Source organism: Coregonus lavaretus (genome assembly GCF_964263955.1).
Source record: "Coregonus lavaretus genome assembly, chromosome: 30".
Lineage (NCBI taxonomy): Eukaryota > Metazoa > Chordata > Actinopteri > Salmoniformes > Salmonidae > Coregonus > Coregonus lavaretus.
The window spans coordinates 36765882-36793114 of NC_140017.1; the positions used below are offsets into that span (position 1 = coordinate 36765882).

Below are 27233 nucleotides of genomic sequence, written 5' to 3' on the forward strand. Positions count from 1 at the left end.
TGTGTGTCTGTGTGTGTGTGTGTGTGTGTGTGTGTGTGTGTGTGTGTGTGTGTGTGTCTGTGTGTCTGTGTGTGTGTGTGTGTGTGTGTGTGTGTCTGTGTGTCTGTGTGTGTGTGTGTGTGTGTGTGTGTGTGTGTGTGTGTGTGTGTGTGTGTGTGTGTGTGTGTGTGTGTGTCTGTGTGTGTGTGTGTGTGTGTGTGTGTGTGTGTGTGTGTGTGTGTGTGTGTGTGTGTGTGTGTGTGTGTGTGTGTGTGTGTCTGTGTGTGTGTGTGTGTCTGTGTGTGTGTGTGTGTGTGTGTCTGTGTGTGTGTGTCTGTGTGTGTGTGTGTGTGTGTGTGTGTGTGTGTGTGTGTGTGTGTGTGTGTGTGTGTGTGTGTGTGTGTGTACATGGGACTGTCCCATATTATGCAGCACTATGTATAAATCTGTTTCTGGGAACTCACTGCTTTGTTTGTCTATAGATCCGTTGGGGACTCTAGCTGTAATGGCATTTATATGTCTTTGTGTATATTGGTGTGTGTTTGTGTGTCCTTCAGTGTGTGTGTGTACAGTGGGGGAAAAAAGTATTTAGTCAGCCACCAATTGTGCAAGTTCTCCCACTTAAAAAGATGAGAGAGGCCTGTAATTTTCATCATAGGTACACGTCAACTATGACAGACAAATTGAGATTTTTTTTCTCCAGAAAATCACATTGTAGGATTTTTTATGAATTTATTTGCAAATTATGGTGGAAAATAAGTATTTGGTCACCTACAAACAAGCAAGATTTCTGGCTCTCACAGACCTGTAACTTCTTCTTTAAGAGGCTCCTCTGTCCTCCACTCGTTACCTGTATTAATGGCACCTGTTTGAACTTGTTATCAGTATAAAAGACACCTGTCCACAACCTCAAACAGTCACACTCCAAACTCCACTATGGCCAAGACCAAAGAGCTGTCAAAGGACACCAGAAACAAAATTGTAGACCTGCACCAGGCTGGGAAGACTGAATCTGCAATAGGTAAGCAGCTTGGTTTGAAGAAATCAACTGTGGGAGCAATTATTAGGAAATGGAAGACATACAAGACCACTGATAATCTCCCTCGATCTGGGGCTCCACGCAAGATCTCACCCCGTGGGGTCAAAATGATCACAAGAACGGTGAGCAAAAATCCCAGAACCACACGGGGGGACCTAGTGAATGACCTGCAGAGAGCTGGGACCAAAGTAACAAAGCCTACCATCGGTAACACACTACACCGCCAGGGACTCAAATCCTGCAGTGCCAGACGTGTCCCCCCGCTTAAGCCAGTACATGTCCAGGCCCGTCTGAAGTTTGCTAGAGTGCATTTGGATGATCAAGAAGAAGATTGGGAGAATGACATATGGTCAGATGAAACCAAAATAGAACTTTTTGGTAAAAACTCAACTCGTAGTGTTTGGAGGACAAAGAATGCTGAGTTGCATCCAAAGAACACCATACCTACTATGAAGCATGGGGGTGGAAACATCATGCTTTGGGGCTGTTTTTCTGCAAAGGGACTGATCTGTGTAAAGGAAAGAATGAATGGGGCCATGTATTGTGAGATTTTGAGTGAAAACCTCCTTCCATCAGCAAGGGCATTGAAGATGAAACGTGGCTGGGTCTTTCAGCTTGACAATGATCCCAAACACACCGCCCGGGCAACGAAGGAGTGGCTTCGTAAGAAGCATTTCAAGGTCCTGGAGTGGCCTAGCCAGTCTCCAGATCTCAACCCCATAGAAAATCTTTGGAGGGAGTTGAAAGTCTGTGTTGCCCAGCGACAGCCCCAAAACATCACTGCTCTAGAGGAGATCTGCATGGAGGAATGGGCCAAAATACCAGCAACAGTGCGTGAAAACCTTGTGAAGACTTACAGAAAACGTTTGACCTGTGTCATTGCCAACAAAGGGTATATAACAAAGTATTGAGAAACTTTTGTTATTGACCAAATACTTATTTTCCACCATAATTTGCAAATAAATTCATTAAAAATCCTACAATGTGATTTTCTGGATTTCTTTTTCTCATTTTGTCTGTCATAGTTGACGTGTACCTATGATGAAAATTACAGGCCTCTCTCGTCTTATTAAGTGGGAGAACTTGCACAATTGGTGGCTGACTAAATACATTTTTTCCCCACTGTATATGTGTGTATATGTGTGTGTGTGTGTGTGTGTGTGTGTGTGTGTTTGTGCATTGTTTGGTTCATCTTGAAGGGATGTAAGAGTTCAGGTACCTGTTCAAATGAAAATGTTGTACTGAGATAGGTAGACGGGGAGGGGGAGAGAGAGAGAGAGAGAAAGAGAGAGAGAGGGGAGAGAGACAGAGAGGGAGAGAGGGAAAGAGAGGGGAGAGATAGAGAGAGAGAGACAGAGAGAGAGAGAGATAGAGAGACAGAGACAGAGAGACACAGAGAGAGTGATAGGGAGAGAGAGAGAGAGAGAGAGAGAGAGAGAGAGAGAGAGAGAGAGAGAGAGAGAGATAGAGAGACAGAGAGACACAGAGAGAGTGATAGGGAGAGAGAGAGAGAGAGACAGAGAGAGAGAGAGAGAGAGAGAGAGAGAGAGAGACAGAGAGAGAGAGAGAGAGAGATATAGAGACAGAGACAGAGAGACACAGAGAGAGTGATAGGGAGAGAGAGAGAGAGAGAGAGAGAGAGAGAGAGAGAGAGAGAGAGAGAGAGAGAGAGAGAGAGAGAGAGAGAGAGAGAGAGACAGAGAGAGAGAGAGAGAGAGAGAGAGAGACAGAGACAGAGAGACAGAGAGAGAGAGAGAGAGAGAGAGAGAGAGGGGAAGGGGATGTAGGTCTGGTCATTCAGGGAACTTCATCACTTCCGTGAAGTCACTCAGTTTCCTGTTAATGTCGTGACTGCCATTTGGCCACACACACACACACACACACACACACACACACACACACACACACACACACACACACACAGACACACACACACACACACACACACACACACACACACACACACACAGACACACACTGTTACTAAGAGCAGGTCTTATGACAGCCCACAGTGACAGTCTCAAAGCCTCATACTGTGTGTGTTGTGTAAGAATAACCTTAAAGGCCATTAGACACATGCAGTACTACTGGTTGTGATGGTTAGACCAGTGTTCTTTGCCGCTATTCAATCGATTGCTTATAGTGGATTTTCTGGGTCGTGTTTCCAGAGGTGTTTAATATCCCCGATGGTGTCACCACAGGTGCCGTATCCACAAAGGGTCTCAGAAAAGGTCCTAGGAATCCTGTCAAAACCAGTTTTAAGAAAGAAAAAAAAACTCCCAGCTCAGACTAGGTTTTAGGATGATGTTGAGACACCGCTCAGACAAAACTCTGAGCCAGGAGTAAAATCAACTCAGAAAAGTTTATCTCAGCTGGTAATCACGACAGTTTGAGGGACCGCCAAGGAAAGATAGTTATGACGTGCGTTGACATGTTGCAATTGATGGTGGAATAACCAATCACGATGAGGCATCGCCAGCTGTGAACTCTACAGCACGCTTCAGACGACCAACGGTGAATCAAATGTTGCAATGGTAAAACGTTTGACACGAATACTTGGCCAACCCTTCTTGCCTAATGTGTCAGCATGCATAACCTTTTCTTTAACCAATCTGATAGTTGTTAAAAGCTGAATTGTTATACTGTTATATCAACACACTCGTCACTCCCGTTAAACAACTCTATATAGCTTTGACACAGTAGGCATTTGCTGATAATGTTGCATACGACGTTTGAAACGTCTTTCATTTTCATATTTATTTAACACAATCAAAGTTAGCAACACATATCACCTTTTTTTTATTTATTTTTTTACAACTTTTAAACTCTTAAAAAGCAAGGAACCACTGACTCACTGCCTTTTTCTATTATCAACACACCTGCTGGTAACTCTTAACTGGGTAGGACAGCTCATGAGGTCTCCTAAATATCTGTCTACCAGGTGGGACTATTATGACTAAAGAGGCTTCATGCGTAGCTTTTATTTTGACCCAAAAGACTAGGAGTAAAATGTCTCTATTCTCAGCTATTAAAACCACTGCTCTACTCTGAGACACTTTGTGGATACGGGCCCTGATTTATAAACAGTCAGTGTGGTTGTTTTTAGCCGGACGTGAACTGGTTACGACAAGGGACTGAAGGTTCTAAATCAGGTGTCACCTCCCTCCATCCTGGTACGCTGCTGGGGGCAGATCAATCTGAAAAGTCACTATCTGCCATCAATGACTGAACACTGGCCCCAGTTTCAGAATCCGACCAGTGAGGTATAAACCTCCCAGTAAGTGGTCCTCTGTAGCTCAGCTGGTAGAGCACGGCGCTTGTAACGCCAAGGTAGTGGGTTCGATACCCGGGACCACCCATACACAACAAAAAAAGTATGCACGCATGACTGTAAGTCGCTTTGGATAAAAGCGTCTGCTAAATGGCATATTATTATTGTTATTATTAAGTTCGAAACAACATTAGAGAGAAAGGAGAGAGAGAAAGGAGAGAGAGAAGGAAGGGAGAAAGGAGAGAGAGAAGGGAGAGAGAGAGAAGGGAGAGAGAGAGAGAGAGAGAGAGAAGGGAGAGAGAGAGAGAGAGAGAAGAGAGAGATAAATGAGAGAGAGAGAGAGAGAGAGAGAGAGGGAGAGAGAGAATACTTATCTGAAAAGGAGAGTGTGTTTGTGTTTTCCAATAACATAGCACTAAACATATCAACACTGTGCTTTACTATGTTTCACTTTGGTGGGGCAGGTGCTAACTATGTGTCAACAGGGCCGGGCAAAGACCTTTGGTGGGGCAGAATCAGCTAGTTAGATATATCAGCTGATCATCTCTAATGTAGGCTAGATGAATCCGCTAGTTAGCTAGGCTGTGCTGTCAAAACAAGCGAACTACTCTTTACTTGATTAGAATTTGTTCTGCTACTGACAAACAGTCAAACTGCAATTGCCCCCTATCCTGTGCCAGACCGTGAGACGACATGCTAGCAACGCCCAAATAATTGACTGGTATTCATTTAAAACTCACGGCCTGGCGCCATTAGGTAGCTTGTGCAGAAGGGCGGGGGAGGGGACTTTTTTGAAGATTCAAGAGTCTATGAAACATTATCTAGTTTGATGGGCAAATTGTCACATTTAAAGTTACAAGAGAGAAAATACATTGAAAATAAAAAGTTATATATATATATATATTTTTAAAAATGCCACCAATCAAAAGGGAGCTTTTGTCATATGAGGGCAAAAGGGCAGGTGCTCCAGGACCACTAGACCCCTATCTGTGGACGTACCTGTGTGTCAAACACACACAAATAGACACCCCATGTGGTTCCACTTTAAACAAACTACAACTGAAAGCAACACTGTAGTCAACGTGTCCTGGCAGGTGGTGCAACTGTCCCATGAGACCCTTAGCGTGTTTCATGCTAAGCTAAAGACAATAACACATTCTCTCAGTAACCTGACAAGGTGCTGAATTATTCAAGTAATACAATTTACAGCAGGCTGTATTTACACTAATGTGTTCAGGACATGACAGGTGTGTTCAGGACATGACAGGTGTGTTCAGGACATGACAGGTGTGTTCAGGACATGACAGGTGTGTTCAGAACATGACAGGTGTGTTCAGGACATGACAGGTGTGTTCAGGACATGACAGGTGTGTTCAGTACATGACAGGTGTGTTCAGGACATGACAGGTGTGTTCAGTACATGACAGGTGTGTTCAGGACATGACAGGTGTGTTCAGAATGACAGGTGTGTTCAGTACATGACAGGTGTGTTCAGGTGTGTTCAGTACATGACAGGTGTGTTCAGGACATGACAGGTGTGTTCAGGACATGACAGGTGTGTTCAGGACATGACAGGTGTGTTCAGAACATGACAGGTGTGTTCAGGACATGACAGGTGTGTTCAGGACATGACAGGTGTGTTCAGTACATGACAGGTGTGTTCAGGACATGACAGGTGTGTTCAGTACATGACAGGTGTGTTCAGGACATGACAGGTGTGTTCAGAATGACAGGTGTGTTCAGTACATGACAGGTGTGTTCAGGTGTGTTCAGTACATGACAGGTGTGTTCAGTACATGACAGGTGTGTTCAGTACATGACAGGTGTGTTCAGGACATGACAGGTGTGTTCAGTACATGACAGGTGTGTTCAGGACATGACAGGTGTGTTCAGTACATGACAGGTGTGTTCAGGTGTGTTCAGGACATGACAGGTGTGTTCAGGACATGACAGGTGTGTTCAGGACATGACAGGTGTGTTCAGAACGACAGGTGTGTTCAGGACATGACAGGTGTGTTCAGGACATGACAGGTGTGTTCAGAACGACAGGTGTGTTCAGGACATGACTGTTGCTCCAGGCAAGAACACCCTCTAGACCAGGTTTGGAGGTTGCATCTCACGTTAATAATGTATTTTGTATAAAGTTGGATCCAACAGGTCAGTGTAGACAATACACATTGCAATAAAATGCTATAAAACAAAGTCATACATGTACACTACATGGCCAAAAATACGTGTACACCCGTTGCTGACAGGTGTATAAAATCGAGTACACAGCCATGCAATCTCCATAGATAAACGTTGGCAGTAGAATGGCCTTACTGAAGAGCTCAGTGACTTTCAACGAGGCACCATCAAAGGACCATGTTATTCATGGTTGGGGCTAGGCCCTTTAGTTCCAGTGAAGGGAAATCTTAACGCTACGGCATACAATGACATTCTAGACGATTCTGTGCTTCCAACTTTGTGGCAACAGTTTGGGGAAGTCCATTTCCTATTTCAGCATGACAACGCCCCCGTGCACAAAGCGAGGTCCATACATCGAACACCTTTGGGATGAATTGGAACGCCGACCGCGAGCCAGACCTAATCGCCCAACATCAGTGCCCGACCTCACTAATGCTCTCGTGGCTGAATGGAAGCAAGTCCCCCGCAGCAATGTTCCAACATCTAGTGGAAAGCCTTCCCAGAAGAGTGGAGGCTGTTATAGCAGCGAATGGGGGACCAACTCTGTATTAATGCCCATGATTTTGGAATGAGATTTTCGGCGAGCAGATGTCCACATACTTTTGGTCATGCAGTGTTTATCCATCCATCCATATCTATCTACATATACAGATGTCCACATACTTTTGGTCATGTGGTGTATGTAGACTATACACACGTACACACGACCTGGTTTAGTTTTCAGAGAATTTCTCCACAGCAGCAGAGTTATCAGATCAGAGGTTCTCACATTCAGGCTCTGACACACCACACACACACGTACACACACACACACACACACACTCACACACACACACGTACACACACACGTACACACACACGTACACACACACACACACTGTCACACACGTACTGTCCTTCATATCATCAGTGTGTATGTTTGAAACAACAGTATTGTTTTGTGTGTGTGTGTGTGTGTGTGTTTGGGTTTGTGTGTGTGTGTGCGTGCGTGTGTTCTGTGTGTGTGTGTGTGTGTGTGTGTGTGTGTGTGTGTGTGTGTGTGTGTGTGTGTGTGTGTGTGTGTGTGTGTGTGTTTAAACAACAGTATGGTTTCATAACACTAAACGATATAGACAATCAGGGTCATGGTATGGGCCTGGTTACAGTATGTAATTTTAAGAAAGAATACCAAGAAAAATAAGTGCTAAGTAAAGAAATAGATCAGTAAAAAAGAAAAGTAACAACTAATTAAAGAGCAGCAGTAAAAATAACAATAGTGAGGCTATATACAGGGGGGTACCGTTACCAAGTCAATGTGCGGGGGCACCGGTTAGTTGAGGTAATTGAGGTAATATGTACATGTATGTTGTGTTATTAAAAGTGACTATGCATAGATAATAAACAGACATCAGCAGCGCAAAAGGGGGGGGGGGCAATACAAATAGTCCGGGTAGCCATTTGATTAGATGTTCAGGAGTCTTATGGCTTGGGGGTAGAAGCCGTTAAGAAGCCTCTTGGACCTAGACTTGGCGCTCCGGTATCGCTTGCCGTGCGGTAGCAGAGAGAACAGTCTATGACTAGGGTGGCTGGAGTCTTTGACAATTTTTAGGGCCTTCCTCTGACACCGCCTGGTAAAGAGGTCCTGGATGGCAGGAAGCTTGGCCCCAGTGATGTACTGGTCCGTACGCACTACCCTCTGGAGGCCGAGCAGTTGCCATACCAAGCAGTGATGCAACCAGTCAGGATGCTCTCGATGGTGCAGCTGTAGAACCTTTTGAGGATGTGAGGACCCATGCAAGTCTCCTTAGGTTTTGCCGTGCCCTCTTCACGACTGTCTTGGTGTCCTTGGACCATGTTAGTTTGTTGGTGATGTGGACACCAAGGAACTTGAAGCTCTCAACCTGCTCCACTACAGCCCCGTCGGTCCTCTTCTTTTTCCTGTAGTCCACAATAATCTCCTTTGTCTTGATCACGTTGAGGGAGAGGTTGTTGTCCTGGCACCACACTGCCAGGTCTCTGACCTCCTCCCTATAGGCTGTCTCATCGTTGTCGGTGATCAGGCCTACCACTGTTGTGTCGTCGGCAAACTTAATGATGGTGTTGGAGTCGTCACCCTGGCCATGCAGTCATGGGTGAACAGGGAGTACAGGAGGGGACTAAGCACGCACCCCTGAGGGGCCCCCGTGTTGAGGATCAGCGTGGCCGATGTGGTGTTGCCTACCATTACCACCTGGGGGCGGCCCGTCAGGAAGTCCAGGATCCAGTTGCAGAGGGAGGTGTTCAGTCCCAGGGTCCTTAGCTTAGTGATGAGCTTTGAGGGTACTATGGTGTTGAACGCTGAGCTGTAGTCAATGAATAGCATTCTCACATAGGTGTTCCTCTTGTTCAGGTGTGAAAGGACAGTGTGGAGTGCAATAGAGATTGCATCATCTGTGGATCTGTTGGGGCGATATGCAAATTGGAGTGGATCTAGGGTTTCTGGGATAATGCTGTTGACGTGAGCCATGACCAGCCTTTCAAAGCACTTCATGGCTACAGACGTCAGTGCTACGGGTCGGAAGTCTGTTACTGTATGTAATATGTCACAGTATGTAATCTGTCACAGTATGTAATCTACAGTATGTAATCTTCTACAGTATGTCATCTACAGTATGTCATCTGTTACAGTATGTAATCTATAGTATATCATCTACAGTATATAATCTGTTATAGTATGTAATCTGCTACAGTATATACTCTGCTACAGTATATAATCTGTTACAGTATGTAATCTGCTACAGTATATACTCCGCTTCAGTATGTAATCTGCTTCAGTATGTAATCTGCTACAGTATGTAATCGTTTACAGTATATAATCCGCTACCGTATGTAATCCATTACAGTATGTCATCTACAGTATGTGATCTTCTACAGTATGTAATCTGCAATGTGACTGAGTTTCAGTGTCTTTCTCCCTCTCCCTCTCTCTCCCTCTCTCCCTCTCATTCTGTCACTCACTCACTCTCCCTCTCTCTCTCTCTCTCTCTCGCTCCCTCTCATTCTGTCACTCACTCACTCGCTCCCTCTCATTCTGTCACTCACTCCCTCTCTCTCACTCTCTCACTTCCCTCTCTCCCCATATCTTCCTCCCTCTCTGTCCACCTCCCTCTATAGAAAGTCTCGTGTGGACAGCCCTGGAGGTGTGAGAAGCAGGAGAACGGTTCAGAGGAGGATGACCTGCCCTAGCTTCCCGGAGATCAACAGAGTGCTGCAGAACCCTGTCCCCAGTCCCCTGACCCGCTCTGCTAGCCTAGACGAACTCATCCTGCGATGCCTGCACTGCTTCGGTGAGACGCACACAGAGAGACAGAGAGACAGAGAGACAGAGAGACAGAGAGACAGAAAGACAGAGAGACAGCGACAAAGAGAGAGACAAAGAGAGACGGAGTGAGAGAGAGAGAGAGAGAGAGAGAGAGAGAGAGAGAGAGAGAGAGAGAGAGAGAGAGAGAGAGAGAGAGAGAGAGAGAGAGAGAGAGAGAGGGTGTGTGTTATTTGTACTCCTGAGTGGCGCAGTGGTCTAAGGCACTGCATCGCAGTGCTAACTGTGCCACTAGAGATCCTGGCGGAGGAGGGGAGGGAAGCAGGGAGGGAGGGAGGGAGGGAGGGAGGGAGGGAGGGAGACAGGCAGGGAGGGAGACAGTGAGGGAGACAGGGAGGGTGGGTGGACACATAGCTATATGAATTCTCTCTTTTCTCTCTCACACACGATATAAAGGAGATATTACCAAGTAGCAGATATTGAAGTAGACCACATATAGTGTAGTACCTTCCCCTTTCACTAACCTGATTACCCAACAACTGGTATACCTGTCTGATATAGGACACACTGAAACCTGTCTGATACAGAACACACTGAAACCTGTCTGATATAGAACACACTGAAACCTGTCTGATATAGGACACACTGAAACCTGTCTGATATAGGACACACTGAAACCTGTCTGATATAGGACACACTGAAACCTGTCTGATATAGAACACACTGAAACCTGTCTGATATAGAACACACTGAAACCTGTCTGATATAGGACACACTAAAACCTGTCTGATATAGGACACACTGAAACCTGTCTGATATAGGACACACTGAAACCTGTCTGATATAGGACACACTGAAACTTGTCTGATATAGAACACACTGAAACCTGTCTGATATAGAACACACTGAAACCTGTCTGATATAGAACACACTGAAACCTGTCTGATATAGAACACACTGAAACCTGTCTGATATAGAACACACTTAAACCTGTCTGATATAGCACACACTGAAACCTGTCTGATATAGAACACACTGAAACCTGTCTGATATAGAACACACTGAAACCTGTCTGATATAGAACACACTGAAACCTGTCTGATATAGAACACACTGAAACCTGTCTGTTATAGGACACACTGAAACCTGTCTGATATAGGACACACTGAAACCTGTCTGATACAGCATACACTGAAACCTGTCTGATATAGAACACACTGAAACCTGTCTGATATAGAACACACTGAAACCTGTCTGATATAGAACACACTGAAACCTGTCTGTGTCACGATCGTTTATAGACGGGACGGACCAAGGCGCAGCGTGATATGCGTACATGTTTATTAAATATTAACCACAACGACAAAATAACAAACGAAACGAAACGTGAAGTCCAAGGCAGCACAACACAACATACCTTACACGGAACAAGATCCCACAACTAACTAGTGCTGCCTAAGTATGGTCCCCAATCAGAGACAACGAGCGACAGCTGCCTCTGATTGGGAACCACACCGGCCCACATAGAAATAGACATACTAGAACATATCACCCTAGAAATACACAACATAGAATATACATACCCTGACTCAACAAATACGAGTCCCTTGAGTCAGGGCGTGACAGTCTGATATAGAACACACTGAAACCTGTCTGATATAGAACACACTGAAACCTGTCTGATATAGAACACACTGAAACCTGTCTGATATAGACCACACTGAAACCTGTCTGATATAGGACACACTGAAACCTGTCTGATATAGACCACACTGAAACCTGTCTGATATAGAACACACTGAAACCTGTCTGATATAGAACACACTGAAACCTGTCTGATATCTAACCTGTGACCTGTGTGTTGATTGGTTCTAACCTGTGACCTGTGTGTTGATTGGTTCTAACCTGTGACCTGTGTGTTGATTGGTTCTAACCTGTGACCTGTGTGTTGATTGTTTCTAACCTGTGACCTGTGTGTTGATTGGTTCTAACCTGTGACCTGTGTGTTGATTGGTTCTAACCTGTGACCTGTGTGTTGATTGGTTCTAACCTGTGACCTGTGTGTTGATTGGTTGTGTTCCAGACACAGACGGGAAGCTTTCGCGGGGGTCTCAGCTAGTTCACATGACTCTGATGATGCATAGCTGGGTTGTTCCCTCACAGACCTTCGCCCAGAAACTCCTCACCCTATATCCTCTACCCACGATGAATTGCTGCTTCCTGACCCCGGGGCCACACATGGGTTCAAACACTATTTGAAATAATTTAAAATACGTTATCTATGCTTGATTGAGCTTGCCTGGCTTTAATAAACAAATTGAATATTCCCAAAACTGCAAAACCAACCCATTGGTCACTCCAGGCAGGCTAAAGCATCTGAAAGTTTCAGGTCTGCCTGCGGGTAAGATGTCCCATAATCCTTCTGACCAGTTTCAGGTAGTATTTGAACCCAGGTCTGCCTAGGGGTTAGGGTGGTCAGCCCTGTATCTGAAAGTTTCAGGTAGTATTTGAACCCAGGTCTGCCTAGGGGTAAGGGAGGTCAGCCCTGTCGGTGCCCTGCACCTCATAGTCACATGTCCCATAATCCCTCTGACCAGGAAACAAACCCTGCTTTGTTTACTCCTGTTGTTTACCTACTGTTTACCCCTTATTTAGAAATGAGTGAAGAAGCTGACTAGTGTTCTGGTGGGCTGACTGTGTTCAGTGGCACAGAGCTGTTTGGGACTGATGTTGCTATCCACGACCATTGATTTAAATGGATTTGTGACGTTGGTCCATAACAGCTCATATGGTTATGTGTAGTGTACAGTTACTTTATGCTGTATGGAAGTCTTCTCTTTCGGCTGCTTTTCCTTGACTGTGTAACCTATAAGGACTGCCCAGTGGAGAAGAGAGGACTGAGACGACCACAGGTCTGCCACCTTATCAGGTCAGTGTGATGTGTATCTGTGTTTGTGTGTGTCTGTGTGTGTTTGTGTCTGTGTGCGTTCGTATCTGTGTGTCTGTCTGTGTGTTTGTGTGTGTGTCTGTGTGTGTGTGTCTGTGCGTGTTTGTGTCTGTGTCTGTATGTCTGTGTGCGTTTGTGTCTGTGTGTCTGTCTGTGTGTGTCTGTGTGTGTCTGTGTGTTTGTGTGTGTGTCTGTCTGTCTGTCTCTATTCTACAGTACAATTTGATCCCAAACCATGAAATGAGCTTTAGAGCTACATATCCTGACCTGTAGCTAGATATCCTGACCTCTACCTAGATATCCTGACCTGTAGTTAGATATCCTGACATGTAGCTAGATATCCTGACCTGTAGCTAGATATCCTGACCTATAGCTAGATATCCTGACCTGTAGCTAGATATCCTGACCTCTACCTAGATATCCTGACCTCTACCTAGATATCCTGACCTGTAGTTAGATATCCTGACATGTAGCTAGATATCCTGACCTCTACCTAGATTTCCTGACATGTAGCTAGATATCCTGACCTCTACCTAGATATCCTGACATGTAGCTAGATATCCTGACCTCTACCTAGATATCCTGACCTGTAGTTAGATATCCTGACATGTAGCTAGATATCCTGACCTCTACCTACATATCCTGACATGTAGCTAGACATCCTGACCTCTACCTAGATATCCTGACATGTAGCTAGATATCCTGACCTCTACCTAGATATCCTGACATGTAGCTAGATATCCTGACCTCTACTTAGATATCCTGACATGTAGCTAGATATCCTGACCTGTAACTAGATACCCTGACCTGTAGCTAGATATCCTGACCTCTACCTAGATATCCTGTCATGTAGCTAGATATCCTGACCTCTACTTAGATATCCTGACATGTAGCTAGATATCCTGACATGTAGCTAGATATCCTGACCTGTAGCTAGATATACTGACCTGTAGCTAGATATCCTGACCTGTAGTTAGATATCCTGACATGTAGCTAGATATCCTGACCTGTAGCTAAATATCCTGACCTCTACCTAGATATCCTGACCCGTAGCTAGATATCCTGACCTGTAGCTAGATATCCTGACCTGTAGCTAGATATCCTGACCTGTAGTTAGATATCCTGACCTCTACCTAGATATCCTGACCTCTACCTAGATATCCTGACATGTAGCTAGATATCCTGACCTGTAGCTAGATATCCTGAGCTGTAGCTAGATATCCTGAACTATAGCTAGATATCCTGACCTGTAGCTAAATATCTTGACCTGTACCTAGATATCCTGACCTCTACCTATATATCCTGACCTCTACCTAGATATCCTGACCTGTAGCTAGATATCCTGACCTATAGTTAGATATCCTGACCTGTAGCTAGATATCCTGACCTCTACCTAGATATCTTGACCTCTACCTAGATATCCTGACATGTAGCTAGATATCCTGACCTGTAGTTAGATATCCTGACCTGTAGTTAGATATCCTGACCTGTAGCTAGATATCCTGACCTATAGCTAGATATCCTGACCTGTAGCTAGATATACTGACCTGTAGCTAGATATCCTGACCTATAGCTAGATATCCTGACCTGTAGCTAGATATCCTGACCTGTAGCTAGATATCCTGACATGTAGCTAGATATCCTGACCTGTAGCTAGATATCCTGACCTGTAGCTAGATATCCTGACCTCTACCTAGATATCCTGACCTCTACCTAGATATCCTGACCTCTACCTAGATATCCTGACCTATAGCTAGATATCCTGACCTGTAGCTAGATATCCTGACCTCTACCTAGATATCCAGACATGTAGCTAGATATCCTGACCTCTACTTAGATATCCTGACATGTAGCTAGATATCCTGACCTGTAGCTAGATATCCTGACCTATAGCTAGATATCCTGACCTGTAGCTAGATATCCTGACCTGTAGCTAGATATCCTGACCTTTACCTAGATATCCTGACCTGTAGTTAGATATCCTGACATATAGCTAGATATCCTGACCTCTACCTAGATATCCTCACATGTAGCTAGATACCCTGACCTCTACCTAGATATTCTGACATGTAGCTAGATATCCTGACCTCTACCTAGATATCCTGACATGTAGCTAGATATCCTGACCTCTACTTAGATATCCTGACATGTAGCTAGATATCCTGACCTGTAGCTAAATATCCTGACCTGTAGCTAGATATCCTGACCTATAGCTAGATATCCTGACCTGTAGTTAGATATCCTGACATGTAGCTAGATATCCTGACCTGTAGCTAAATATCCTGACCTCTACCTAGATATCCTGACCCGTAGCTAGATATCCTGACCTGTAGCTAGATATCCTGACCTGTAGCTAGATATCCTGACCTGTAGTTAGATATCCTGACCTCTACCTAGATATCCTGACCTCTACCTAGATATCCTGACATGTAGCTAGATATCCTGACCTGTAGCTAGATATCCTGACCTGTAGCTAGATATCCTGACCTATAGCTAGATATCCTGACCGGTAGCTAAATATCTTGACCTGTACCTAGATATCCTGACCTCTACCTAGATATCCTGACCTATACCTAGATATCCTGACCTGTAGCTAGATATCTTGACCTCTACCTAGATATCCTGACATGTAGCTAGATATCCTGACCTGTAGTTAGATATCCTGACCTGTAGTTAGATATCCTGACCTGTAGCTAGATATCCTGACCTATAGCTAGATATCCTGACCTGTAGCTAGATATCCTGACCTCTACTTAGATATCCTGACATGTAGCTAGATATCCTGATCTGTAGCTAAATATCCTGACCTGTAGCTAGATATCCTGACCTATAGCTAGATATCCTGACCTGTAGTTAGATATCCTGACATGTAGCTAGATATCCTGACCTGTAGCTAAATATCCTGACCTCTACCTAGATATCCTGACCCGTAGCTAGATATCCTGACCTGTAGCTAGATATCCTGACCTATAGCTAGATATCCTGACCTGTAGTTAGATATCCTGACCTCTACCTAGATATCCTGACCTCTACCTAGATATCCTGACATGTAGCTAGATATCCTGACCTGTAGCTAGATATCCTGACCTGTAGCTAGATATCCTGACCTATAGCTAGATATCCTGACCGGTAGCTAAATATCTTGACCTGTACCTAGATATCCTGACCTCTACCTAGATATCCTGACCTATACCTAGATATCCTGACCTGTAGCTAGATATCTTGACCTCTACCTAGATATCCTGACATGTAGCTAGATATCCTGACCTGTAGTTAGATATCCTGACCTGTAGTTAGATATCCTGACCTGTAGCTAGATATCCTGACCTATAGCTAGATATCCTGACCTGTAGCTAGATATCCTGACCTGTAGCTAGATATCCTGACCTCTACCTATATATCTTGACCTCTACCAAGATATCCTGACATGTAGCTAGATATCCTGACCTGTAGTTAGATATCCTGACCTGTAGTTAGATATCCTGACCTGTAGCTAGATATCCTGACCTATAGCTAGATATCCTGACCTGTAGCTAGATATCCTGACCTGTAGCTAGATATCCTGACCTCTACCTAGATATCCTGACCTGTAGCTAGATATCCTGACCTGTAGCTAGATATCCTGACCTCTACCTAGATATCCTGACCTCTACCTAGATATCCTGACCTGTAGCTTAGGTCACAAGGAATCCGTTTGGGAGGAGAACTTCTTTCTATATTGTAGCGTTCTGAGTAATGCCACTCAAACCTCTGTATTTCTGGATAGTGACTGTTGTGTTCAATGCATAGAATTAGAATACCAATGAATACTACTACTACTACTAATAATAATATGAATAGTAATTTAATAGGATCTCTGTGGTTCACTCTCTCTCCCTGCTTTATAGACAGCGGATCATCAGGTTCCAGCGGTGTTTGAGGCTATGTACTGTTGTGTTGCTACTATAGTAACTGTGTTCTGTCCTATAGACAGTGGATCAGCAGGTTCCCAGCGGTGTTTGAGGCTGACCCTCAACTAGAGCAGATGATGGGTGAATTGTGGACCCTGGCCAGGTCTGAGACACAGGACATCATAGACACATCCTACCTGTGAGTCACACTGTGTGTGTGTGTTAGTGTGTGTGTGTGTGTGACTGAATGGATGTGCTGTAGGTACCACACCAGGAGACCATGTGACAAGTAGAGCAGGTGACAAGGGTCACTTAGTCTCTCCTGATAGCTGTCTGTCAACTGGTGTGTCAACTGGTACAAAGGGCTCTATGACTGGTAACGGAGTCTACTGGTGTGTCAACTGGTACAAAGGGCTCTATGACTGGTAACAGAGGCTACTGGTCTGACTACTGGTACAAAGGGCTCTATGACTGGTAACAGAGTCTACTGGTGTGTCTACTGGTACAAAGGGCTCTATGACGTAACGGAGTCTACTGGTGTGTCAACTGGTACAAAGGCCTCTATGACTGGTAACAGAGTCTACTGGTGTGTCAACTGGTACAAAGGGCTCTATGACTAGTAACATAGTCTACTGGTGTCCAGTGGTAAAAAGGGCTCTATGACTGGTAATGGAGTCTACTGGTGTGTCAACTGGAACAAAGGCCTCTATGACTGGTAACAGAGGCTACTGGTGTGTCAACTGGTTCAAAGGCCTCTATGACTGGTAACAGAGGCTACTGGTGTGTCAACTGGTACAAAGGGCTCTATGACTGGTAACGGAGTCTACTGGTGTGTCTACTGGTACAAAGGGCTCTATGACTGGTAACAGAGTCTACTGGTGTGTCAACTGGTACAAAGGGCTCTATGACTGGTAACAGAGTCTACTGGTGTGTCAACTGGTACAAAGGCCTCTATGACTGGTAACGGAGTCTACAGGTGTGTCAACTGGTACAAAGGGATCTATAACTGGTAACAGAGTCTACTGGTGTGTCAACTGGTACAAAGGGCTCTATGACTAGTAACATAGTCTACTGGTGTGTCAACTGGTACAAAGGGCTCTATGACTGGTAACAGAGTCTACTGGTGTGACTACTGGTACAAAGGGCTCTATGACTGGTAACAGAGGCTACTGGTGTGTCAACTGGTTCAAAGGCCTCTATGACTGGTAACAGAGGCTACTGGTGTGTCAACTGGTACAAAGGGCTCTATGACTGGTAACAGAGGCTACTGGTGTGTCAACTGGTACAAAGGCCTCTATGACTGGTAACAGTGTCTACTGGTGTGTCAAATGGTACAAAGGGCTCTATGACTGGTAACAGAGTCTACTGGTGTGTCAACTGGTACAAAGGGCTCTATGACTGTTAACAGAGTCTACTGGTGTGTCAACTGGTACAAAGGGCTCAATGACTGGTAACAGAGTCTACTGGTGTGACAACTGGTACAAAGGCCTCTATGACTGGTAACAGAGTCTACTGGTGTGTCAACTGGTACAAAGGCCTCTATGACTGGTAACAGAGGCAACTGGTGTGTCAACTGGTACAAAGGGCTCTATGACTGGTAACAGAGGCTACTGGTGTGTCAACTGGAACAAAGGCCTCTATGACTGGTAACGGAGTCTACTGGTGTGTCAACTCATACAAAGGGCTCTATGACTGGTAACAGAGTCTACTGGTGTGTCAACTGGTACAAAGGCCTCTATGACTGGTAACGGGGTCTACTGGTGTGTCAACTGGTACAAAGGGCTCTATGACTGGTAACAGAGTCTACTGGTGTGTCAACTGGTACAAAGGGCTCTATGACTGTTAACATAGTCTACTGGTGTGTCAACTGGTACAAAGTGCTCAATGACTGGTAACAGAGTCTACTGGTGTGTCAACTGGTACAAAGGCCTCTATGACTGGTAACAGAGTCTACTGGTGTGTCAACTGGTACAAAGGGCTCTATGACTGGTAATAGAGTCTACTGGTGTGTCAACTGGTACAAAGGGCTCTATGACTGGTAACAGAGTCTACTGGTGTGTCAACTGGTACAAAGGGCTCTATGACTGGTAACAGAGTCTACTGGTGTGTCAACTGGTAAAAGGGCTCTATGACTGGTAACAGAGTCTACTGGTGTGTCAACTGGTACAAAGGGCTCTATGACTGGTAACAGAGTCTACTGGTGTGTCAACTGGTACAAAGGGCTCTATGACTGGTAACAGAGTCTACTGGTGTGTCAACTGGTACAAAGGGCTCTATGACTGGTAACAGAGTCTACTGGTGTGTCAACTGGTAAAAGGGCTCTATGACTGGTAACAGAGTCTACTGGTGTGTCAACTGGTACAAAGGGCTCTATGACTGGTAACAGAGTCTACTGGTGTGTCAACTGGTACAAAGGGCTCTATGACTGGTAACAGAGTCTACTGGTGTGTCAACTGGTACAAAGGCCTCTATGACTGGTAACAGTGTCTACTGGTGTGTCAACTGGTACAAAGGGCTCTATGACTGGTAACAGAGGCTACTGGTGTGTCAACTGGTACAAAGGCCTCTATGACTGGTAACAGTGTCTACTGATGTGTCAACTGGTACAAAGGCCTCTATGACTGGTAACAGTGTCTACTGGTGTGTCAACTGGTACAAAGGCCTCTATGACTGGTAACAGAGGCTACTGGTGTGTCAACTGGTACAAATGCCTCTATGACTGGTAACAGTGTCTACTGGTGTGTCAACTGGTACAAAGGGCTCTGTTACTGGTAACAGAGTCTACTGGTGTGTCAACTGGTACAAAGGGCTCTATGACTGGTAACAGAGGCTACTTGTGTGTCAACTGGTACAAAGGGCTCTGTGACTGGTAACAGAGTCTACTGGTGTGTCAACTGGTACAAAGGGCTCTATGACTGGTAACAGAGGCTACTTGTGTGTCAACTGGTACAAAGGCCTCTATGACTGGTAACATAGTCTACTGGTGTGTCAACTGGTACAAAGGGCTCTATGACTGGTAACAGAGTCTACTGGTGTGTCAACTGGTACAAAGGCCTCTATGACTGGTAACAGAGTCTACTGGTGTGTCAACTGGTACAAATGGCTCTATGACTGGTAACAGAGTCTACTGGTGTGTCAACTGGTACAAATGGCTCTATGACTGGTAACAGAGTCTACTGGTGTGTCAACTGGTACAAAGGGCTCTATGACTCTATGAAGTATAAGATGTAAAGTGTTGCTGTTTTTCCTGTCTCCTTGCTGTTGTAGTTATGATGCCATCCCTCCATGTCTGTTTGAGTACGCGTCCTGTCACAGAGGGAAATGTTCCTGTACGTTTGAGACCTTCTCACAACTCAGGTGAGATATATTGTCATTCTACTGTAATCATCCCTGCCTCATTCTATTCTACTGTAATCATCCCTGCCTATTATATTCTACTGTAATCATCACTGCCTATTATATTCTACTGTAATCATCCTTGCCAATTCTACTGTAATCATCGCGGCCTATTCTATTCTACTGTAATCATCCATGCCTCATTATATTTTACTGTAATCATCCCTGCCTGTTCTATTCTACTGTAATCATCCCTGTCTAGTCTACTGTAATCATCACTGCCTATTCTACTGTAATCGTCACTGCCTATTCTATTCTACTGTAATCATCCCTGCATATTATATTCTACTGTGATCATCCCTGCCTGTTATATTATACTGTAATCATCCCTGCCAATTCTACTGTAATCATCGCGACCTATTCTATTCTACTGTAATCATCCTTGCCTCATTATATTTTACTGTAATCATCCCTGCCTGTTCTATTCTACTGTAATCATCCCTGTCTAGTCTACTGTAATCATCACTGCCTATTCTATTCTACTGTAATCATCCCTGCCTATTATATTCTACTGTAATCATCCCTGCCTGTTCTATTCTACTGTAATCATCCCTGCATATTCTACTGTAATCATTGCTGCCTGTTATATTTTACTGTAATCATCACTGCCTGTTCTATTCTACTGTAATCACTGTTGCCTGTTCTATTATACTTTAATCATCCCTGCCTATTCTACTGTAATCATCACTGCCTGTTATATTAGACTGTAATCATCCCTGTCTAGTATATTCTACTGTAATCATCCCTGCCTGTTCTATTCTAATGTAATCATCACTGCCTATGCGATTCTACTGTAATCATCCCTGCCTCATTATATTCTACTGTAATCATCCCGCCTATTTGATTATACTGTAATCATCACTGCCTGTTCTATTCTACTGTAATCATCACTGCCTGTTCTATTCTACTGTAATCATCACTGCCTGTTCTATTCTACTGTAATCATCCCTGCCTCATTCTATTCTACTGTAATCATCACTGCATGTTCTATTCTACTGTAATCATCCCTGCATATTCTACTGTAATCATCACTGCATGTTCTATTCTACTGTAATCATCCCTGCCTATTCTACTGTAATCATCGCTGTCTATTATATTCTACTGTAATCATCCCTGCCTGTTCTATTCTACTGTAATCATCCCTGCCTATTCTACTGTAATTATCGATGTCTATTATATTATACTGTAATCATTGTTGCCTGTTCTATTCTACTGTAATCATTGTTGCCTGTTCTATTCTACTGTAATCATCCCTGCCTCATTCTATTCTACTGTAATCATCCCTGTCTATTCTACTGTAATCATCACTGCCTGTTCTATTCTACTGTAATCATCCCTGCCTGTTCTATTCTACTGTAATCATCCCTGCCTGTTCTATTCTACTGTAATCATCCCTGCCTATTCTACTGTAATCATCACTGCCTGTTCTATTCTACTGTAATCATCCCTGCCTGTTCTATTCTACTGTAATCATCCCTTCCTATTCTATTCTACTGTAATCATCCCTGCATGTTCTATTCTACTGTAATCATCCCTGCCTATTCTATTCTACTGTAATCATCCCTGCCTATTCTATTCTACTGTGATCATCCCTGCCTGTTATTTTCTACTGTAATCATCCCTGCCTATTTTATTCTACTGTAATCATCGCTGCCTATTCTATTATACTGTAATCATCCCTGCCTGTTCTATTCTACTGTAATCATCCCTGCCTGTTCTATTCTACTGTAATCATCCCTGCCTATTCTATTCTACTGTAATCATCACTACCTGTTCTATTCTACTGTAATCATCCCTGCCTGTTCTATTCTACTGTAATCATCCCTTCCTATTCTATTCTACTGTAATCATCCCTGCCTGTTCTATTCTACTGTAATCATCCCTGCCTATTCTATTCTACTGTAATCATCCCTGCCTATTCTATTCTACTGTAATCATCCCTGCCTATTCTATTCTACTGTAATCATCCCTGCCTGTTCTATTCTACTGTAATCATCCCTGCATATTCTACTGTAATCATTGCTGCCTGTTATATTTTACTGTAATCATCACTGCCTGTTCTATTCTACTGTAATCACTGTTGCCTGTTCTATTATACTTTAATCATCCCTGCCTATTCTACTGTAATCATCACTGCCTGTTATATTAGACTGTAATCATCCCTGTCTAGTATATTCTACTGTAATCATCCCTGCCTGTTCTATTCTAATGTAATCATCACTGCCTATTCGATTCTACTGTAATCATCCCTGCCTCATTATATTCTACTGTAATCATCCCACCTATTTGATTATACTGTAATCATCACTGCCTGTTCTATTCTACTGTAATCATCACTGCCTGTTCTATTCTACTGTAATCATCACCGCCTGTTCTATTCTACTGTAATCATCCCTGCCTCATTCTATTCTACTGTAATCATCACTGCATGTTCTATTCTACTGTAATCATCCCTGCATATTCTACTGTAATCATCACTGCATGTTCTATTCTACTGTAATCATCCCTGCCTATTCTACTGTAATCATCGCTGTCTATTATATTCTACTGTAATCATCCCTGCCTGTTCTATTCTACTGTAATCATCCCTGCCTATTCTACTGTAATTTTCGATGTCTATTATATTCTACTGTAATCATTGTTGCCTGTTCTATTCTACTGTAATCATTGTTGCCTGTTCTATTCTACTGTAATCATCCCTGCCTCATTCTATTCTACTGTAATCATCCCTGTCTATTCTACTGTAATCATCACTGCCTGTTCTATTCTACTGTAATCATCCCTGCCTGTTCTATTCTACTGTAATCATCCCTGCCTGTTCTATTCTACTGTAATCATCCCTGCCTATTCTACTGTAATCATCACTGCCTGTTCTATTCTACTGTAATCATCCCTGCCTGTTCTATTCTACTGTAATCATCCCTTCCTATTCTATTCTACTGTAATCATCCCTGCATGTTCTATTCTACTGTAATCATCCCTGCCTATTCTATTCTACTGTAATCATCCCTGCCTATTCTATTCTACTGTGATCATCCCTGCCTGTTATTTTCTACTGTAATCATCCCTGCCTATTCTATTCTACTGTAATCATCGCTGCCTATTCTATTATACTGTAATCATCCCTGCCTGTTCTATTCTACTGTAATCATCCCTGCCTGTTCTATTCTACTGTAATCATCCCTGCCTATTCTATTCTACTGTAATCATCACTGCCTGTTCTATTCTACTGTAATCATCCCTGCCTGTTCTATTCTACTGTAATCAACCCTTCCTATTATATTCTACTGTAATCATCCCTGCCTGTTCTATTCTACTGTAATCATCCCTGCCTATTCTATTCTACTGTAATCATCCCTGCCTATTCTATTCTACTGTGATCATCCCTGCCTGTTATTTTCTACTGTAATCATCCCTGCCTATTCTATTCTACTGTAATCATCACTGCCTATTTTATTATTCTGTAATCATCCCTGCCTGTTCTATTCTACTGTAATCATCCCTGCATATTCTACTGTAATCATTGCTGCCTATTATATTCTACTGTAATCACTGTTGCCTGTTCTATTATACTCTAATCATCCCTGCCTATTCTATTCTCCTGTAATCATCACTGCCTCTGCTATTCTACTCTAATCATCCCTGCCTATTCAGTTCTACTGTAATCATCCCTGCCTATTCTATTCTACTGTAATCATCCCTGCCTATTCTACTGTAATCATCACTGCCTGTTCCATTCTACTGTAATCATCCCTGCCTATTCTACTGTAATCATCCCTGCCTGTTCTATTCTACTGTAATCATCACTGCCTATTCGATTCTACTGTAATCATCACTGCCTATTATATTATACTGTAATCATCCCTGCCTCATTCTATTCTACTGTAATCATCCCTGCCTCATTCTATTCTACTGTAATCATCGCTGCCTATTCTATTATACTGTAATCATCCCTGCCTGTTCTATTCTACTGTAATCATCCCTGCCTGTTCTATTCTACTGTAATCATCCCTGCCTATTCTATTCTACTGTAATCATCACTGCCTGTTCTATTCTACTGTAATCATCCCTGCCTGTTCTATTCTACTGTAATCATCCCTTCCTATTATATTCTACTGTAATCATCCCTGCCTGTTCTATTCTACTGTAATCATCCCTGCCTATTCTATTCTACTGTAATCATCCCTGCCTATTCTATTCTACTGTGATCATCCCTGCCTGTTATTTTCTACTGTAATCATCCCTGCCTATTATATTCTACTGTAATCATCGCTGCCTATTCTATTATACTGTAATCATCCCTGCCTGTTCTATTCTACTGTAATCATCCCTGCATATTCTACTGTAATCATTGCTGCCTATTATATTCTACTGTAATCACTGTTGCCTGTTCTATTATACTCTAATCATCCCTGCCTATTCTATTCTCCTGTAATCATCACTGCCTCTGCTATTCTACTCTAATCATCCCTGCCTATTCTGTTCTACTGTAATCATCCCTGCCTATTCTATTCTACTGTAATCATCCCTGCCTATTCTACTGTAATCATCACTACCTGTTCCATTCTACTGTAATCATCCCTGCCTATTCTACTGTAATCATCCCTGCCTGTTCTATTCTACTGTAATCATCACTGCCTATTCGATTCTACTGTAATCATCACTGCCTATTATATTATACTGTAATCATCCCTGCCTCATTCTATTCTACTGTAATCATCCCTGCCTCATTATATTCTACTGTAATCATCCCCGCCTATTCGATTATACTGTAATCATCACTGCCTATTCGATTCTACTGTAATCATCCCTGCCTATTCTACTGTAATCATCCCTGCCTCATTCTATTCTACTGTAATCATCCCTGCCTGTTATATTCTACTGTAATCATCCCCGCCTATCCAATTATACTGTAATCATCACTGCCTATTCTACTGTAATCATCCCCGCCTCATTCTATTCTACTGTAATCATCCCCGCCTATTCGATTATACTGTAATCATCACTGCCTATTCGATTCTACTGTAATCATCCATGCCTCATTCTATTCTACTATAATCATCCCTGCCTCATTATATTCTACTGTAATCATCCCCGCCTATTCAATTATACTGTAATCATCACTGCCTATTCGATTCTACTGTAATCATCCCTGCCTATTCTACTGTAATCATCCCTGCCTCATTCTATTCTACTGTAATCATCCCTGCCTCATTATATTCTACTATAATCATCCCCGCCTATTCGATTATACTGTAATCGTCACTGCCTATTCGATTCTACTCTAATCATCACTGCCTATTCTACTGTAATCATCCCTGCCTCATTATATTCTACTGTAATCATCCCTGCCTCATTATATTCTACTGTAATCATCCCTGCCTCATTATATTCTACTGTAATCATCCCTGCCTATTCGATTATACTGTAATCGTCACTGCCTATTCGATTCTACTGTAATCATCACTGCCTATTCTACTGTAATCATCCCTGCCTCATTCTATTCTACTGTAATTATCCCCGCCTATTCGAATCTACTGTAATCATCACTGCCTATTCGATTCTACTGTAATCATCACTGCCTATTCGATTATACTGTAATCATCACTGCATATTCAATTATACTGTAATCATCACTGCCTGTTATATTCTACTGTAATCATCGCTGCCTATTCGATTCTACTGTAATCATCACCGCCTATTCGATTCTACTGTCATCATCACTGCCTATTCGATTATACTGTAATCATCACTGCCTATTCGATTATACTGTAATCATCACTGCCTATTCAATTATACTGTAATCATCGCTGCCTATTCGATTCTACTGTAATCATCACTGCCTATTCGATTCTACTGTAATCATCACCGCCTATTAGATTCTACTGTAATCATCACTGCCTATTCGATTATACTGTAATCATCACTGCCTATTCGATTCTACTGTAATCATCACCGCCTATTCGATTCTACTGTAATCATCACTGCCTATTCGATTATACTGTAATCATCACTGCCTATTCAATTCTACTGTAATCATCACTGCCTGTTCTATTCTACTGTAATCATCCCTGCCCATTCTGTTCTACTGTAATCATCCCTGCCTATTCGATTCTACTGTAATCATCCCTGCCTCATTCTATTCTACTGTAATCATCACTGCCTATTCGATTCTACTGTAATCATCACTGCCTATTCGATTATACTGTAATCATCACTGCCTATTCAATTCTACTGTAATCATCACTGCCTGTTCTATTCTACTGTAATCATCCCTGCCCATTCTGTTCTACTGTAATCATCCCTGCCTATTCGATTCTACTGTAATCATCCCTGCCTCATTCTATTCTACTGTAATCATCCCTGCCTCATTCTATTCTACTGTAATCATCACTGCCTATTCTACTGTAATCATCCCTGCCTCATTCTATTCTACTGTAATCATCCCTGCCTATTCAATAATACTGTAATCATCACTGCCTATTTGATTATACTGTAATCATCCCTGCCTGTTCTATTCTACTGTAATCATCCCTGACTATTCGATTCTACTGTAATCACCACTGTTTTTAATGGTGTTTCTCCTCAGTAACCCCCACGTATAATAGTAATAATATACTAATGTAATAATCATATTGTCCCCCCCAATAGTCCAGCGACTTCAGCCTCTCAGGCTCTGTCTCCATCTATTCTATTCTACTGTAATCCTCACTGTCCTGTATGTTGTTTAGTAACCCCCGGGTATAACAGTAATGTAATAATCATATTGTTCCCCCAGTAGTCCAGCGACCCCAGTCTCCCAGGCCCCGTCTCAGTCTGTAAAGAAGAGGAAGGTATCTCTACTGTTTGACCACATGGAGCCGGATGAGATGGCCGAACACCTCTCCTACCTGGAGTTCAAAAACTTCTGCAACGTCTCGGTGAGGGATGGAGGGAGGGAGGGAGGGAGGGAGGGAGGGAGGGAGGGAGAGAGAGAGGGAGTCAGCCAGCCAGTCAGTCAGTCAGCCAGTCAGTCAATCAGTCAGCTAGCCAGTTAGTCAGTCAGTTAAGCAGTCAGTTAGTTAGCCAGTCAGTCAGTCAATATGTGTGTTTGAGGTGGACTACATTACAGTTGGACTGTGAATCACTGATCTACAAATCACCTTGCATCCCAAATTACTACTCATTATGTGATCAAGATTCTAAAATCTTTGCAGAGCCTAAGAATGATCCCCTCAAATGCTGTAATTGTATTTGCCCCCCCCCCT

The 27233-nt window shown here is 43.2% G+C and overlaps 1 protein-coding gene across 1 annotated transcript in view; it reads left to right on the forward strand.

Moving 5' to 3' along the window:
• rasgrp4 (RAS guanyl releasing protein 4) overlaps window positions 1–27233 on the forward strand; it is an 86900-nt gene that overhangs the window by 6907 nt on the left and 52760 nt on the right. The window contains exons 2-7 of the mRNA XM_084148543.1: window positions 9609–9781; window positions 11837–11942; window positions 12620–12682; window positions 16670–16789; window positions 19858–19947; window positions 26768–26906. Coding sequence (XP_084004669.1) covers window positions 9609–9781; window positions 11837–11942; window positions 12620–12682; window positions 16670–16789; window positions 19858–19947; window positions 26768–26906 — 691 coding nt within the window. The remainder of the gene's footprint in view (window positions 1–9608; window positions 9782–11836; window positions 11943–12619; window positions 12683–16669; window positions 16790–19857; window positions 19948–26767; window positions 26907–27233) is intronic.